Source organism: Rhinoraja longicauda, chromosome 25, assembly GCF_053455715.1.
Source record: "Rhinoraja longicauda isolate Sanriku21f chromosome 25, sRhiLon1.1, whole genome shotgun sequence".
Lineage (NCBI taxonomy): Eukaryota > Metazoa > Chordata > Chondrichthyes > Rajiformes > Arhynchobatidae > Rhinoraja > Rhinoraja longicauda.
The window spans coordinates 9,436,679-9,454,638 of NC_135977.1; the positions used below are offsets into that span (position 1 = coordinate 9,436,679).

The following is a 17,960-nucleotide window of genomic DNA, read 5'->3' on the forward strand; positions in this document are numbered from 1 at the left end:
CAATAAAGTATCATTCATTCATTCATTCATTCACAAAATGCTGGAGTAACTCAGCAGGTCAGGCAGCATCTCAGGAGAGAAGGAATGGGTGATGTTTTGGGTCGAGACCCTTCTTCAGACTGAAGAAGGGTCTCGACCCGAAACGTCACTCATTCCTTCTCTCCTGAGATACTGCCTGACCTGCTCAGTTACCAGCATTTTGTGAATAAATACCTTCAATTTGTACCAGCATCTGCAGTTATTTTCTTATTCATTCATTCATTCATTCATTCATTCATTCATTCATTCATTCATTCATTCATTCATTCATTCATTCAACGTTCTGTTGTAGATACAGATGACAATTGAACACGATTGACTCTTCATATCTGACACATGGAGCTAGACGAAATGTGCAGGAAGGAACTGCAGATGTTGGACTGCACCGAAGATAAATACAAAGTAACTCGACAGGTTGCTCCAGCATTTTCTATCTATCTTACATGGTGTTAGGTTTTGGAGCGCTCCCAACGTTGTGCAAGACCAGGAATTAAACAATTGGCAATACTCGAGGTGCACTCAACATTTCCAAATGGCAGGTAATGAGTTGTCAGTTGTGGCCGCCAAACAATGAAAGCCCACTAAGGGAACTCACCGCCCCTAGCAACGGGCGCCGCCACTTCCGCCACACCCGGAAGCAACGTCACCGGTCTAGGCCCTAACAACGGCGACCAATACCGCCACACCCGGAAGCAACGTCAGAGATCCCGCCCCTGCTGCACGTCCATTGGTACAGAGACCGGAGGCAGTGGTGAGACGGCGGTCATGATTGGTCGTCTGCGCTGTCGGTCAGCGAGGGCGGCCCGCGGTCAGCGGGAGCGATGGTTCGCTTCAAGTCCAGGTAACCGCCGCGCCGCTCCCTCAGCGCCTGAACCCGAAACGCAGATGCTGCTCTATACCGGAGACAGACACAAAACGCTGGAGTAACTCAGCGGGACGGGCGGCATGGCAGGAGAGAAGGAATGGGCGACGTCTAATGTCTTCAGAACGTCACCCATCCCTTCCCTCCAGAGATGCTGCCCGTTCCGCTGAGATTAGTTACTCCAGCGTTTTGTGTCTACCTTCGATTTCAACCAACATCTCTATTTAATATGCATGTTGAAAGCCAATGGAATGTTGGCCTTCATAACAAGAGGAGTTGAGTATAGGAGCAAAGAGGTCCTTCTGCAGTTGTACAGGGCCCTAGTGAGACCGCACCTGGAGTACTGTGTGTGTGCAGTTTTGGTCTCCAAATCTGAGGAAGGATATTCTTGCTATTGAGGGCATGCAGCGTAGGTTTACTAGGTTAATTCCCGGAATGGCGGGTCTGTCGTATGTTGAAAGACTGGAGCGGCTAGGCTTGTATACACTGGAATTTAGAAGGATGAGAGGGGATCTTATCGAAACATATAAGATTATTAAGGGGTTGGACACGTTAGAGGCAGGAAACATGTTCCTGATGTTGGGGGAAGTCCAGAACAAGGGGGCCACAGTTTAAGAATAAGGGGTAGGCCATTTAGAACTGAGATGAGAAAAAACTTTTTCAGTCAGAGAGTTGTAAATCTGTGGAATTCACTGCCTCAGAAGGCAGTGAAGGCCAATTCTCTGAATGCATTCAAGAGAGAGGAAGGATTGAGAATGATCAGCCATGATCACATTGAATGGTGGTGCTGGCTCGAAGGGCCGAATGGCCTACTCCTGCACCTATTGTCTATTGAAGGAACTGCAGATGCTGGTTTTAGCCGAACATAGATACAAGAAGCTGGAGTCAGACAGCATCTCTGGAGAAAAGGAATAGGTGACATTTTGGGTCAAGACAGAAAGGTCTCGACCCGAAACTTCACCTATTCCTTCAATACTCTCTCCTCGCCAGAGATGCTGCCTGTCCCGCTGAGTTACTTCAACATTGTGTTTCTACCTTGACTGTTAAATGTACTGATTATACCTGACTCCTCCACTCTTCTAACAGCCAATTTCACACATCAATGTGTGTATGTTTGTATAAAAATACTTTCCACTCAACCCGTTTTTAAACTTCTTCCTCACTTTAAACCTATGCCCTCTTGTTTTTGATTCCACTATCATGGGGGAGAAAATGTTGACTGTCCCCTAGCCTATCTTTGTCTCTTATAACAGCAGCTTTTATTCACAAATGCGATCATAAGTGTGGTTCAGGCACTGAGTTTTATGGAATGAAGTGCACTTTGGTTGCCTCGTTATCTGCCATGCATGGCAAGCATAAGTATATTTCCTTAATATTTGTGAGTTCAACAGATTAAAATACTTTATTAGCCAAGGATGTTTTGCATCATATGAGGAATTTGATTTGCCATACAGTCATACCAATAAAAAGCATCAAAATACACAAAATACATTTTAAAATAAACATCCACCACAGTGACTCTTCCACATTCCTCACTGTGGCGGAAGGTTAAAAAAAAAAAAGTCCAATCTCTTCCTTTCTTTGTCCTCCTGCGGTCAGGGCCTCAAGCCTCCCATTGACGGGACGATCTTGGCTCCCATAGCCAGTGGTCGGGCCCTCCACGTTGGGGCGATCAAGCACTCGAATGAAAGGGTTTCCTCCAGATTTTGCCACATCCAGGACCAAGTTGCAACATAGCCCTGTGGCCTGCATTGACTGGTTGCAGGGGAATCAATCTGCCTCATGCCATCAGGCTTATTTGAGCATCTGGATTAAACAGTTATTTAATGGAAGGTCTGCTATGTGTTTGCCAGTCCGATGTCTAATTTCACTGAAAGTTGTTGGGGATCTTTAACACTTTAATAATTTAGTGAATAATAATCATTGCTTGATTAACAAATTATACAAGTAATCATGTCACTGTGGGTTCATTATCTTAAAATATTTGTAGTTGGGCAGGCAACGGTTGTTAGACAATATATTCTTTCTATACCAGTGGTGAGACGATTTAATCTGGGGGCACAGATTGAACTGGTAACGCCTAGCATGAAGGTTGTGTCATTATGGTACTGAGAAAATACTAATCACATTTGTGGCATTTCTCCATGTCCAGGTACCTTCTGTGCGAGATAGTGTTTGAGAAACCACAATATCGGCAGCATATCGATGTCGGAAGCGTCAATCGAAATGTCAGGAATACAATCAGTCAAATGCATGGTGACTTTGGGATTGGCTGTTGCTCTTTACGTTTAGAAGGTTGGTGATGGAAGCGTTAAATAAATCAGAGACTGGGGAGAATTAAACACAATCGATTGGTCCAGGTTTAGGTTAATAGTTATCATGTGCACTGAGGTACAGTGAAAAGCTTGCTAGCTTATCAAATCGGATAACACTATGCATTGATACAATCAAGCTGAAGGTCAGTTCTATTCGTAGAGTAAAAGAAAAGATACAGAATGCAGAACATAGTTCTCTGCATTGTCACGCAAAAGTTCCAGGGATAAAGTCCAAGATCTGCAACGGGGTAGAGTGAATTGGACAGTACCCCATCTTATGGAAGGACCCTTCAGATGCCTGATACAGAGGGGAAGGAGCTGTTCCTAAGACTGGTGGTGCAGGCTTTCAAGCTTTCCGTTGAATGGGAGCGGAGAGGAGGAGGAATGACCAGGGTGGGACAATTGCTGCTTTTCCAGGGCAGCATGGTCTCAATGGAAGATAGACACAAAAAAGCTGGAGTAACTCAGCGGGACAGGCAGCATCTCTGGGGAGAAGGAATGGGTGACGTTTCGGGTCGAGATCCTTCTTCAGATGGGTCTCGACCCGAAAAGCCACCCATTCCTTCTCTCCAGAGATGCTGCCTGTCCCGCTGAGTTACTCCAGCTTTTTGTGTCTATCTTTGGTTTAACCCAGCATATGCAGTTCCTTCTTATACATGGTCTAGATGGAGTCAGTGGTGGGGAGATTGCTCTGTGTGATAGACTGGGCTACATCCATGACTTGCTGCAATTTCTTACAGTCTAATCTATTGTTAAATTCACTGAACATTTTGTATCTCTCTGCTTGAATATAATTTCTAATTATCCTGACTTAACCTTGCTTTTTTTTTTTCATTTGATGCTGTGTTTATCTTGTGTTGTAATCCTGCAGGAAGCACCGAGTTATTTTCTCTCAACTGGGACTGCAATAGCAGTGCTGGAGGTTGCCTCTGCGCATGGGCACAATGTTTATTTAAAAGGAGCTAAATTGTCAAGTCCTAAAAATGCATGTAGTCCGTTGAGGATAAAGGTACAACTGAAAAGTAAAGATTTTCACCATCTTTAGTCTGGAGTTAGGGTTATCAATTTTCAAGGAATTAAAATACTAATCCCCTGGAAGTTGTTCCCAGAAGAGAAATCATCGTGGTTTTTACATTTTATTCATTTTCTAAATACTTCCTTTTGTAAAATGTCAGAGAAGTGATAAATAGCTCTTTACTATCCAGATTATCTACTTTTTAGTCAGCCAGGGGATTTAAAGGGAAGGGATTTAAGAAAAGATGAAAAGTCATCCAATACTTTGAAAATCAGCAGAATTTAGCATCCTGTCACTTTTTTTGTAATGCAAGTAATGATTACAATTCAGAGATTCTTGTTGCAGTAATAAACTTGACAGAACAAATCTGAGAATGAACAGCCTCAATAATGAGTTTATAACTGATCAATTTTATGCATAACTGGAGACACAAGGAATCTCAGATGTTGGTTTACAAAAGCAAAGTGCTGGAGTAACTCAGGGAGTCAGGTAGCATCTCTGTAGGATATGGACAGGCGGGACTCTATCTTCAGACTTGACCTGTCCACATCCGTCAGAGATGCTGCCTGACCCGCCCAGTTACTCTCAATTTTTTTAATGGATAAATTTTGCCTAATCATATCATGTCATATATATACAGCCGGAAACAGGCCTTTTCGGCCCACCAAGTCCGTGCCGCCCAGCGATCCCCGTACACTAACACTATCCTACACCCACTAGGGACAATTTTTACATTTACCCAGCCAATTAACCTACATACCTGTACGTTTGAACAGAAGCACACAACTCATTCCCTTAATCCCTCAATCTTTGGTGTTGTGTCATTGCCATCAGATTCATTGTGTCATTTAGCCATGTTGTCTGCCTTGAATCTTTTTACAAAAGGAATTGTTATTCTGAATGAATCATGTGGAAAATATATAATAGATATATTTTGCTTCTCCAGGATGAGCAATATCAGTCGTAGCGGGAGACTAGTAGAGCTGACATTCCTGGGGCACTTGTGAGAATTAGCAAGTGATATTTTTCTAAATCTTCTAAATTTTGAAGGATTAAGTTAAAAATATATAGAAGCTGTTTCCACCTGTAAGATGGCTATAACCATAGGTCACACTTAAACTTGATAAGGTTTAACGGCTGTTATTATTATAATCTGTTAATTCATTGCCATCCAGATTAAGCGGTTTATAAAAGGGAAATGGATATATTTGAAAATTAAACAAAAGCAGCAGCTACGAGGAAAGGCCAAGGCTGTGGGTCAAATGGGAAGCTTTCTCCAGAATACAATCTTGGCTAAATAGCTTCCCCTCTGATCTCTTGTACAACTTGCTAATTTAGATCATTAAATTATCGATTGTTTTTCAGCTTTAAAAAAAAAGTTCCAGCTAGATTTTCTCATGCAAATTTAACGCCTAATTAATTGTATACATTTTACAGGGGATTATTGCTGATAATTATCCTTCCTTGAACCCTAGAGAAAGAACATATATGATTCTAGTGGCCAGAGATCCTAGGGTGACCGAGGAACTGAAGGAAATTCACATTAGGCAGGAAATGCTGTTGGGTAGACTGATGGGACTGAAGGCTGAGAAATCCCCAGGGCCTGCATCCCAGGGTACGTAAGGAGGTGGCTCTAGAAATCATGGATGCATTGGTGATCATTTTCCAATGTTCTATAGGTTCAGGATCAGTTCCTGTGGATTGGAGGGTAGCTAATGTTATCCCACTTTTTAAGAAAGGAGGGAGAGAGAAAACGGGAAATTATAGACGAAATTGCGGAGCATTTGGATAGCAGTAACAGGATCGTTCCGAGTCAGCATGGATTTTTGAAGGGGAAATCATGCTTGACCAATCTTCTGGAATTTTTTGAGGATGTAACTAGGAAAATGGACAGTGGAGAGAGAGCCGGTGGATGTAGTGTACCTTGACTTTCAGAAAGCCTTCGACAAGGTCCCTCATAGGAGATTAGTGTGCAAAATTAGAGCACATGGTATTGGGGGTAGGGTACTGACATGGATAGAAAATTGGTTGGCAGACAGAAAGCAAAGAGTGGATAAATGGGTCCCTTTCAGAATGGCAGGCAGTGATTAGTGGGGTGCCGCAAGGCTCGGTGCTGGGACCACAGCTATTTACAATATACATTAATGACTTGGATGAAGGGATTAAAAAGTAACATTAGCAAATTTGGAGATGACACAAAGCTGGGTGGCAGTGTGAACTGTGAGGAAGATGCTATGAGGTTGCAGGGTGACTTGGACAGGTTGTGTGAGTGGGCGGATGCATGGCAGATGCAGTTTAATGTAGATAAGTATGAGGTTATCCACTTTGGTGGTAAGAATAGGAAGGCAGAGTATTATCTGAATGGTGTCAAGTTAGGAAAAGGGGACGTACAACAAGATCTGGGTGTCCTAGTGCATCAGTCACTGAAAGGAAGCATGCAGGTACAGCAGGCAGTGAAGAAAGCCAATGGAATGTTGGCCTTCATAACAAGAGGAGTTGAGTATAGGAGCAAAGAGGTCCTTCTACAGTTGTACAGGGCCCTAGTGAGACCACACCTGGAGTACTGTGTGCAGTTTTGGTCTCCAAATCTGAGGACGGGTATTCTTGCTATTGAGGGCGTGCAGCCTAGGTATACTAGGTTAATTCCCAGAATGGCGGGACTGTCGTATGTTGAAAGACTGGAGCGACTAGGCTTGTATACATTGGAATTTAGAAGGATGAGTGGGGATCTTATTGAAACATATAAGATTAGAGGCAGGAAACATGTTCCCAATGTTGGGGGAGTCCAGAACCAGGGGCCACAGTTTAAGAATAAGGGGTAGGCCATTTAGAACAGAGATGAGGAAAAACATTTTCAGTCAGAGTTGTAAATCTGTAGAATTCTCTGCCTCAGAATGCAGTGGAGGCCAGTTCTCTGAATGCTTTCAAGAAAGAGCTAGATAGAGCTCTTAAGGATAGCGGAGTCAGGGGGTATGGGGAGAAGGCAGGAACGGGGTACTGATTGAGAATGATCAGCCATGATCACATTGAATGGTGGTGCTGGCTCGAAGGGCATACTCCTGCACCTATGGTCTACTGTCAGAATTCCATAGTTGTACACTGATGATTTAATGTGTTTGTTTTATTTCTCTCCTGCTCCCAGTGACATACCTAAATGCCTACACAGGGATCGTCTTAATCAGGTGTCAAAAAGACTTCTACAGGATTCTATCGACAACGTTGCTGTTCATCACCTTCCTTGAAAACAAGAACCAAAAGTTCCCATGTTTTTTCAACACTTTACACGTGGCAGGTAAAAATGCTGTGAATTCCAATACAGAATTGGTTATTGAAGCCCGAGGAGTTGCTAAGTCTGCATCTTCTGCAGCGATTCTCATCCTGTCCCTCATCCTGACTTTGCGTGATTTCCCCTCAATTGTCACCATTGGCTTCAATGGCCTTGTATGCTGCCAGGTGTTCTAACATGCAGTTTGTTTCAGGGATGATTGGGAAAACTGTCTTGTCAACTCCATTTTGGTTCAGTGTAGCATTCCTGCCTCCGGGATAAGAAAATTGTAAGTCTGAGTTTTTCTAAAACTCCAAGTATGCCCTATTAGTAAAGGAGATGCTTATGAAGAGGGTGGGTGAAGGAAAAAAGCAAAGTTAGAACAAGGTTGTGTCCCCTCGAGTTGGCATGAGGCGACAAAAAATCATAACGTATCCTCGAAGGAAAGTTTGAGAGTTCAGTCCCGGCCAATGCTTATTCCTCCACCAGTAGCTTTTATTTGCTATTTGTAGAGGTTTTCTGGTCTCTACGTTCTCAAACTGTAGTCGCTAATGGGATTGCAATCTGAATATAATTGATTGTAAAATGCTTAAGGGCACCCTTTTGTGGGCTTTAACTGTTGATGCTTCCAGCTGTAATGTGACGTTTAAGCCCCCATCATTTTCATGCTGACCAGCACATTCATTTTAGTTCCATGTTATCCCACTTTCGCATCCACTCCCTGCACATTTTACAATTTACAGAGAGCTGCTAATCTAGAAATCCACATGTCTCTGGGATGTGGAAGGAAGCCCGAGCACTCGGAGGAAACTCATGCAGTCACAGGAACGTGCAAACTCCGCACAGATAGCATCAACGGTCAGGATCGATCCCGGGTCTCTGGTGCTGTGAGGCAGCAGCTCTACCAGCTATGCTACTGGGCTGCAAAGATACAGTAAACTGACCCTTGCACCTTTCAATGCTCATTTAGCAGGCATATTCAAGCCCCATTTTAAGCCCATAATATAGTAACCATTTGTGCTGACAGCTGTGTTGTGCCCTGTCCAGCCTAGTGTGTCAAACATTAATCGATTTTTCAACAAATGTACTTGGTTATATGTAAGCAATTCCATCCTTGAGTTTAGTGCATTGACTTATAAGACAACAATAATAACCATGAATGTTTTTCCGCATCCCTGAGGTACAATTCGAAGCTGCCAGAAGTTCCTGATCCAGTATAACCGCAGGCAATTGGTGCTGCTGCTGAAAGACTGCAAAACCAAAAGTGAGGATATTTTGCTCTTCCATTCCTTTCAGTTTCAAAGCAGCTGCTAAAATACTCCAGTCTTAAACTGCTGTGGAATGCCTGGGGTCTCTTTATGGATTTTCCACTGATGGGTTATACCTGAACAGCATAAAGACAAAGTAAATTAAATAGCTCGCTATAATTTAGTTGAATGCGAGCATTCGGGCTGAGAAATTGGCTGGGTCCCTTCAGCATTGAGTGAAGGTAACATTAGGCTTTGCTCTGATAACTCCAAAGATGTGTCAGGGATTATGGGGAGAAGGAAGGAGAATGGGGTTGAGAGGAAAAGATAGATCAGCCATGATTGAATGGCAGAATAGACTTGATGGGCCGAATGGAAGAATTTTGCTCTTGGAACTTATGAAAATCAAAATCGCTGCCTATGTTTAAGTTTTGTGCATGTGTTCAGTATAGTTACAGGCATGTTGGCAGAAAGGCTGTACTCCAGTGCAGCAGAAAACAAGACAAGCCAGGAAGATTTAATCATATCACTCGAACGGACAGTTAATGTATGAAAGTACACCTTTGGCCTTTCAAACAGGCATTTTAATTATTTTTATACTTTATTTCAGAGGAGAGAGAATCTGTTCAAATGTCTCTTCTGCAGTGTTCACTAAAAGTTTGGAATGAAGATCAATCGTATTATGGAGGTGAAGAGATAGAAGAAGCAGATACTGATTAAATGGCTTTTGAAATCCTATCACTGGGTAAAAATGAAGAACTGCATTCCGTGAATGTTTCCTTGCTGATCCCCTGCATGATCAAGCTGATGCCAGCCCAACCAATGAAGTTGCACACTGATGTTTTATGAATGGTTTGAAAAGCAACTTCCCAACTTTGCAGTGAAGCCATCTCATAAATGATTGTCAATGCAAGTGCTAACTGCTGCATTGGCTAAACGGGACAAGCAATTCTTCAGCGAGTTCAGCATTCGTCAATATTTTTGTGATGTAAACTGACATCAATAAACAGTATTACATACATGTTCATGCTTGCCTTTTGTTGCCATTTGTCACAAATTGAACCATCCTACTAACAACTAGAGAACAGTCCTGAGCTACTATCTACCTCATTGGAGACCCTCGGATTATCTTTGCTCGGACTTTACCTTGCGCTAAATGTTATTCCCTTTGCAATGTATTTGTGCACTGTGGATGTCTTGATTGTAATCAGGTATTGTCTTTCCACTGACTGGTCAGCACGCGAAAAAAAGAGTTCAAATACCTAGCTTAGCCGTATCCAAAAACATATAAAGCTAGCTTTGATTTTCTATTGCTAATGGAAGAGCACGGGAGTGTAATAATTTCTTAATCTTTCCTTCAATGGCAAAGTTACTGTAGTACGGCAGAGTAATTAGCTGCTGAAACCAACGCATTGTGGGATTTTTGGGAGGGTTGGCCATTTCTGATTATTTTTAAATGGATATAAATTACTGCTGATATAATATACTTACTAATATACAAAGGTGCCATTCTGGTCAAGCTGCTAAATTGAGATCATATTAACCTGCTCTAGTTATTTCCACAACTGCCACTAGGTGGTTAACTTTTTTTTCTCTTGTTCATTGCAAGTTTTAAATTTCAAAAGAGGCCTATTAATTAAATCTTGGATAGTTTCCTACATGATTTCTGGATGATTGAGAACGTTACTGATTCAGATTTTTATTCTTATTAGTTTACTGTCACGTACAGAAGGGTACAATTAAATTATTTGTTCACCTGGTGCGCACAGTACAGTATATATGATGAGACACGCATCAAATACATTAAATGAATGTAAAACAACAATGGTGCAAGATTATAGTGCAATCAGAAGTAGTGCAGGAAAAAAAGTACAATGAGTATATGGCAGCCCCTCTGGGAATGGGGAGTGAGATTATTAGTACAGAAGTTTGATAGCAGTGGTGAAGAAACTGTTAAGTTTGGTCATCCAGACTTTCAAGCTCCTGTATCTTCGCCCAGAAGGTAGAGAGAAAAAGGAATGGTCAGGCTGGGAGTCATCCTGGCTGGTACATCTAGCCTTTGTGAGTCAATGTACTGAAGATGGACTGGGTTGTGTTCACTAATTTGCAGCACATTTGCTATACCTGGCTGTGATACATCCCATCAATATTACTCTCTATAGCACCTCTGCAAAAGTTCGAAGGAATCCTCATGGTTTGTAGATTAATTGACCATTGAAAAAAATAGCCCCTATTTTTAGGGAGTGTAGAACTGTAGGAAGGAACTGCAGATGTTGGTTTAAACCGAAGATAGACGTAAATTGCTGGAGTATCCTCAGCGGGACAGGCAACATCTCTGGAGGACGGAGTGTAGAACGAGTGTGTGAACATGTGATAGATGATCAGTGTAGACTCAGTGGGCCAAGGTCATTTTTCCACACCATCTCTAAACTAAAAATGACATGCCAAATCTTTTCAGACACTTGAGTAAATGCATTGATGTACTCTCTTGATCATTGCAGTGTGAAGGGACCAGGTTAAGTTACTTGTGGTACTGAAATGTAAAGATGTTAACCATCTTTCTAGTTGCTCCATTGACAAGGACATATCATATCATATCATATATATACAGCCGGAAACAGGCCTTTCGGCCCTCCAAGTCCGTGCCGCCCAGCGATCCCCGCACATTAACATTATCCTACACCCACTAGGGACAATTTTTTACATTTACCCAGCCAATTAACCTACATACCTGTACGTCTTTGGAGTGTTTGTGTTCATCCCACCCAACACCCCACTCCCTAAGTCAACAACCAACTCGTGTCTTGCCACCGTGCTATCCTGACAAGGATTCTGACCTCTTCCTTGTGTGCTGTCTCACCTTTGTTGTTGATTTAGTCAATAGCAGTTGGTGAACTTAAAGGAGTTGGCACTATACTTGGCCACATAGTCATGGGTGTACAGGTGGTAAAGCTCAGCACACAACCTTGTAGAACACAAGAGTAAGGGTGGAGGAAATGTATGACCAATACTAACTACTGGTACACGAGGTCTGCTAGAAGTCCAGAGGCCAGTTCCAGTTGGAGGCCCCAAGGTCAAGTTTGGAGATGAACTTATTCAATATTTTTTAGTTTTAGCGATAAGGCATGAAAACAGGCTCTTTATCAACCCTTCACACTAGTTCTGTTATTCCACTTTCATACTAAGGGCAATTAACCTACAAACACACACATCCTTGGGATGTGGGGGAAAACTGGAGCCTCCTCAAGGAAACCCAGAGTCACAGGGAGAACGTGCAAACTGCATGCAGACAACGCCCAACGTTGAAGGCCGAGCCGAGTCAATGACTAGCATTTGAACATGGGAGTTCTTAGTGTCAAAGGTGAATGGAAGGCAAAGGAGATGGCATTCTCTGCAGACCCACATCGTCGACAAATTAAAAGGGGTCTAAATTGCCTTTTAGAGTGGTGCAGATTGTGACCAGTTAGCGATCTTACAAAGCACTTCCTCGATGTTGGAACTACTGGATGGTAGCCATTGAGACGGGTCACTTTTCTTGGAGACTGGATTGATGGAGGTTTCCTTGAAGTAGATGACGACAGTCGGCTGTGGAAATAAGAGGTTGATGATGTTGGCCAAGACTGCTCCCTGTCTGAAGGGTTCCAACCCAAAACGTCACCCATCTATTTTCTCCAGATGCTGCCTGACCGGTGAGTTATTCCAGCACTTTGTGTCTAACCGCAACGAATTGATTGGCACGTAATTTCAGAACCCATCCAGAGACTGTAGCAGGGCTGGCCGCTTTGAGTTTCCCCATATGAAAGTAAATCTGATTTCTGAAACAGTTGTGTGGCACAGAGCCAGTGAGGGGAATAGGCAAAACCTAGGTGGAACTTTGTTTCCCTGTTCAAAATGGGCTAAAAAGCATCTGATAAAGACATGTTGCCACTTTTGGCCTGTTGTCTGCAATTGTATGCAAGCCCTGCCAGTTACATGGCATCCATTTGACTGGCATGAACTTGCAAGTACTCTCCAGTCTGTTGCTGGAGTCAGCTGTGGAACAGTTCGTCTAAGGCCAGCTGTGCAAAAGAATGACTTGACAAGATGGGGCAGGGTTGCAATTCTGCTGTGTCAGCCAACAATGATGATGCACATTTTTTCATCTAGTTCTTCAGCTTTACTGCAGCAGCATGAGGAAACTGAAAACATGCTTGGGCAATGTCATAGGACAGGCAAGAGTCAACTACATTGCTATCGATCTGTAGCCATTCGAAGGATCACAAGTTTTCTTTCCCTGAAGGCAAAAAGTAAACCCGATGGGTGCATAATATGCATCATCACTTGGACTAAATATTTAATTTCCCAGCTGTTAACCTCCAAAAATTTTAATCACTCCACTGCCATCTCCACTTTCTTTAATCTTTGGCTGTCAGACCAGTCTGAGCGCCAAAGAAACATAATTCTGACATAATTCTCCTTTTTAATCTCTCCTAAACACACTCCTATCCTCCAGTATAACAGGTCCCTCTTCTGATAGTACCCTCTCTAGCTTGACATTCTGACGGCTTCAGGGCTTCCCTACGATTCTTCAGGCAACCTTAAATCTGACTTTGCTACTTAGTGTAACCATTGGAGCCAAGCTTTCTCCACATACTTCCCATTTCATGCACCTCTCCCAACATTAACTGTGGACCTAAAGTCTAAATGGTTAGAATCACCTCAACATTTCCCTCCAAAATGTCAATTAATTGGTGAACAGGACCTTGCCATCTATGTGCTTCAGGAATGATTGCTTAAACGAAATTACATGAAAATCCAAATCCTGGACTTTCCACTCGTCACTTTAATTTCATGTTTCATGCATCTTTTTGTGTTTTATGACTGTTAGCAGACCAATTTCCCTCCTGGGATACATAACGTTCTATTGGATCGTAAGCAAAATGATGGCAGCACGGTGAGGCAGTGGTAGAATTGCTGCCTTATGGCTTGAGAGACCAGTGTTCGATCTGTCCGCAGTGGTTAGGATAGAACTAGTGTACGGGTGATCATAGGTCAGTGCAGACTTTATCTCTAAAAACAAAACAAAATAACAACATCACCCCTTTAGAGAAACCATTTCGAGTTAGCTTTATCTCCCACAACTTTTCTGCCAAAATCATCATGACAATGCTACAGTTCTTGACGACAAGATGTGTACTGGCTTAACCTACCTGGGGTACAGTTGGTCTATTGAACGTACAAGGGCAACCTCATGTCCACATACACTTAACTATGCTATTTACACTTATGGGCAACATTGCTCACGAGTCCCAGACAGTTGTAACGGGAGGTGTGCTGGGCCTTAATTTATTTTTCAACAGGTCCTATTTAGCAAAGTACTTCAACAAGTTGTGGACTCCCAGGTTCTAACTGGGAATGCATGGAACTTTGTATTTATAAAAAAATTGGGGGAAAAACAAGTGGATGGTATTTCTGCTTCTGCATTTTCTCATATGGTTTTCATTTTCAGTTTAACATGCACATATTCTCTCTGACATTCACTGAATTTGCACTTCATTTTGTCCACTTGGAAAACATATTCAATATGGAGAAACCAAATGGATGTTTATTCCAGATGTTCATAATGGTCAAAAAATGCAATAGAAACCAAATAATTCATTATCCAAAGTCCACGCCTGGCATAGGAAATGTCTCCATGTTTTCATACACTTCAAATCAAAAGCAACTCATTTCCATTATTTGCACCAAATTTAGTCAAATTTTAATTTATAATGTTTTAAACACAGGGTTGCATTACAGACCCACAACTAAAAGCACCAGACATGGATCAGAAGTCAGACACAACCTGGCTATGGGGAAATGCTCATTTCATCAGCCACAGTCAGGTCCAACATGGAATGCAACAATCCACTAGGTTAGCTACTTTCTCCATTAAATAAGACAAGGCTACACAAATATGAAGGTGCTTACAGCACAAACGTTAATGCTGGTCTGACCAATAATGTGCACTGTATTCAAGAGAGGATGAATTGTCCTTTCACTCCCAATGTTAACAAATAGTTCTCATTGCAATGAGAAAATGCATGTACTGGCTTTAGGAAGAAACTACTTTAACTTGGATAAATCACCAAGCCAAAATTTTTTAAACATATAGAAATAAGCACATTTCATTAAGTTTAGTTGCTGAGTGCAGATGCAGTGGGGGGGGGGGGGAGAGTCTCTTGCTGGTCAGATAATAGAATTAAATCCTAGTTACATATCCATCATGAGGTACATTAGATAGACACAATGTGCTGGAGTAATTCAGTGGGTCAGGCAGCATCACTGGAGAAGGAACAGCCTGAGGAAGAGCCTCGACCCAAAACGTCACCTGTTCCCTTTCTCCAGAGATGCTGCCCGACCCGCCAAGGTACTCCAGCATTCTTCGGTGGTCTATCTTCGGTGTAAACCAACATCTGCAGTTCCTTCCCACATCACGTTGGAGAGGAACCTGATCATTCATTGTGGCTTTTGTTTTGACAACTGTGGTGGCAGTAAATGTTAAGTACACTGCAATTGCATGTACAGTCATTTGATCAAAGGCTTCCATTTAGTTTAAGACAAATCCACAACATTGTGCACAATAGTCTTTTATTGTTATCTGTTACTTTGCTGTTGCATTAAAGTAAAGTGAAGGGTAAAAGTAACAAAGCTGAACACAACACTTCATTCGATGCTTTGCATCCACGTTCTTAAAAAGATACACCACTTTTCTAAATAAAACCTTCAAAAGTAAAAAGGGGAAGTCCAGCAAACTAAGTTTTACCACCGAACAGAACAGGGTGAGGTGAGGAATTCACTGTTATCAATTCAATATTCTGAATATGACCGAGTAGTGTGCTTTTGAAACAGGCGGAAGGATACTTTGTAAAATTACAATGTTGTTTGGCAATGGGGAGAGAAAACCACCGACTAATTTTGTGACACACTAAGAAATTACATGCCAAATATTTCTACAATGGCCACCAATGCTATGCAATTGGTTCATTCTCCAGTGAAATTCTACACACCATGGCAGATTAAGCTTGGGTTTTACTGGAATTTTCTTTTAATTAAAAAAAATCCAGGGTAATCCAAATGCATGAATTGGTTATGGTGCTTGATTCACAACTGTAATAAATTTGTATAGATCATAAACAGGAGGCAAACGTTCATTTACAAACCACTCATCCAAATCCCCTTACTAATCTCTCTTGGATTTGAAGTACAACCAAAAAAAACCCAACCAAGATTGAGTATCTGAAACTACAGCAGCAAATTAAAAGCAAAACACTCTCACCCAGACAGTAGCTTATGTAAATAAGGGCAGAGGCCGCCTGAGGCACCTAGATGGGCAAAGTGGGCAATGGCTGTCTACGTTACTTTGTGTGAACTACTGAAGTGCTGAAAAGAAGCTTCTGCTTTTTTTTCTTCTTCTTCCCATTCTTCTCGTCTGCAAAAATAAAGAGCACAAAGTTAGAAATGCTCGCATTGTCGTACCACTTACAATTTCAGTTCAAGAGAATCGAATACATTTCCTTGGTTGAGTGGTAACATTTTTCCATTGCAACTGTAAACTGTCGGATATTTTGATGAAACATTCCAAAGCGAAATAAAATGGCACTCAGTTTATTGCATATTGTAGGAACAGGGATTCAATTTGTTACAGCACCTCACCCACTCTTAAGAAAATAACATTGACACAAGACCTTAGAGATGCACAAAATCATGAGAGGAATAGCAGGTAGACGCACAGAGTCTCTTGTCCAGAGTAGGGGAATCAAGAACCAGAGGATATAGGTTTACGGTGAGGAGGGAAAGATTTAATAGGAAACCGAGGTAATGTCACCTATTCCACTTCTCCAGAGATGCTGCCTGACTGCTGTTACCCCGCCATTTTGTGTCTATCATTAACAGACTTTATTTCTTACTTTGCAACCTGCTCACCTACCTGCACAAAGCTCTGGGACTGGAACATTATCAAGCTTGAGGAAGGCTGCTTCCATAGCCTGACTGAAGGAATTCTGAAAGCTGGGTACAGGTACACGGTCCGAGATATCACTCTCTCCATCACTATCTGCTGGAGGCACCAAACTTGTTTCTGCTATCAGACAAAAAAAAATCCATGAGTTCGTTGTTGACTTTAACACTAATATGAAGAGGCACACAACCACAAATTTATTTGAAAGTCTTATTAAATGTTAAGTAGAAACCTTTTCTTGGAGTTACTTTGGGCCACACTTCTGCTTTTGCCTTCCCATCCTTCAGCATCTAGAATAAGAAATACTAACAACTAGTATTTAAGATCTTTAATGTGGAAGCGAAGCAAAAAAAAAGATAAAAGCAACAGTAAACAAAAAAGATGTCAATTCAGAGCAAACAAACTCAGGTGTGGGCAGACGTTGGAAGATGTGATGGAGAGGTGAGGTTTTCAAGAGATTCTTACAAATGTAAACAGGAATTCTTAAGAGGAATCACAGCAGTTGAAATAAATGTTAGGAGTAGGATATAGGGATGAAGACAATTCTGTAACAGAAATGAAGAAGCCATGAAGAATTTTAAAATAATTTAAATTCAAGTAACTGGGACATCAGAAGCCAAACGCAGTTGGGCAAAATTTTACATGGAGACACATGGGAAGACCAGTCAGGGTAACAGAAGAATAGTAAGTCCAGAGGAGATAAAGGCACAGTAAGAATTTGAAAATAGTAGAAGCCAAAATGGTGCACAGGTATACTTTCAAAAAGATCTGGAAATTGGGCCAACACCCAATCAAATAAGGTACCAAAACCTTGCCCCACCAAGATTGTCAGTGAAGCAAATAAAATCAGCAACAGAAGAGCATCAGTAATATGTATTGGATGTTAAACAATCCTGCTCATTTTCCATAATATCTGATGGGAGAAAATTATGGTTCATCCAAGGCTGTGCTAATGGACAACCTAGCGAGCAGTGACAGAGGACTGACTATTAATAGTACAAGAAAGCATACGTCATGTGTGTGGACTACATTTCAAAGGGTACCATAATCAATCAGAGGGGCCAGAAAACCCGAGTGACTCTTGCTGCAAAGAGAAATGCCACAAAGATGGATATTGGTGGGAAACAAGGATGTAATATCTTGCATCTATATAGCACCTTTAAGACGTACTAAGGTGCAATAATCAAACACAATTTAACACTGGGTAACACGAGCAATAAGATCCCAGAGACTAGTTTA

At 41.8% G+C, this 17,960-nt stretch overlaps 2 protein-coding genes across 3 annotated transcripts in view; one reads left to right on the forward strand and one right to left on the reverse strand.

The window, feature by feature from the left end:
- Window positions 1-780: 780 nt before the first annotated feature.
- pop5 (POP5 homolog, ribonuclease P/MRP subunit) lies at window positions 781-10,364 on the forward strand. Its single transcript, XM_078421171.1, has 5 exons — window positions 781-880; window positions 3,054-3,196; window positions 7,374-7,523; window positions 8,677-8,760; window positions 9,354-10,364. Exons 1-5 carry the CDS (start codon window positions 861-863, stop codon window positions 9,461-9,463), a joined length of 507 nt encoding a protein of 168 aa, XP_078277297.1. The 5' UTR covers window positions 781-860; the 3' UTR covers window positions 9,464-10,364.
- A 138-nt stretch (window positions 10,365-10,502) lies between these two features.
- Window positions 10,503-17,960, reverse strand: part of rnf10 (ring finger protein 10) — a 37,363-nt gene continuing 29,905 nt past the window's right edge. The window contains exons 15-17 of one of the 2 annotated variants that reach the window (XM_078421066.1): window positions 16,954-17,011; window positions 16,692-16,841; window positions 10,503-16,193 (exon numbers count right to left, since the gene is read on the reverse strand). In XM_078421066.1, the coding sequence (XP_078277192.1) occupies window positions 16,120-16,193; window positions 16,692-16,841; window positions 16,954-17,011 (282 nt within the window). In that variant the 3' untranslated portion in view covers window positions 10,503-16,119. Of the gene's footprint in view, window positions 16,194-16,691; window positions 16,845-16,953; window positions 17,012-17,960 lie in introns of both variants that reach the window. The other variant, XM_078421064.1, reaches the window with a different exon arrangement.

Excerpts from the sequence above, each read along its gene's own strand:
- pop5 (XM_078421171.1), top strand. The coding sequence starts at position 861 with ATGGTTCGCTTCAAGTCCAG. Across the intron at positions 881-3,053 it reads ATGGTTCGCTTCAAGTCCAG|GTACCTTCTGTGCGAGATAG; the intron begins GTAACCGCCGCG and ends CTCCATGTCCAG. Across the intron at positions 3,197-7,373 it reads TTGCTCTTTACGTTTAGAAG|TGACATACCTAAATGCCTAC; the intron begins GTTGGTGATGGA and ends TCCTGCTCCCAG.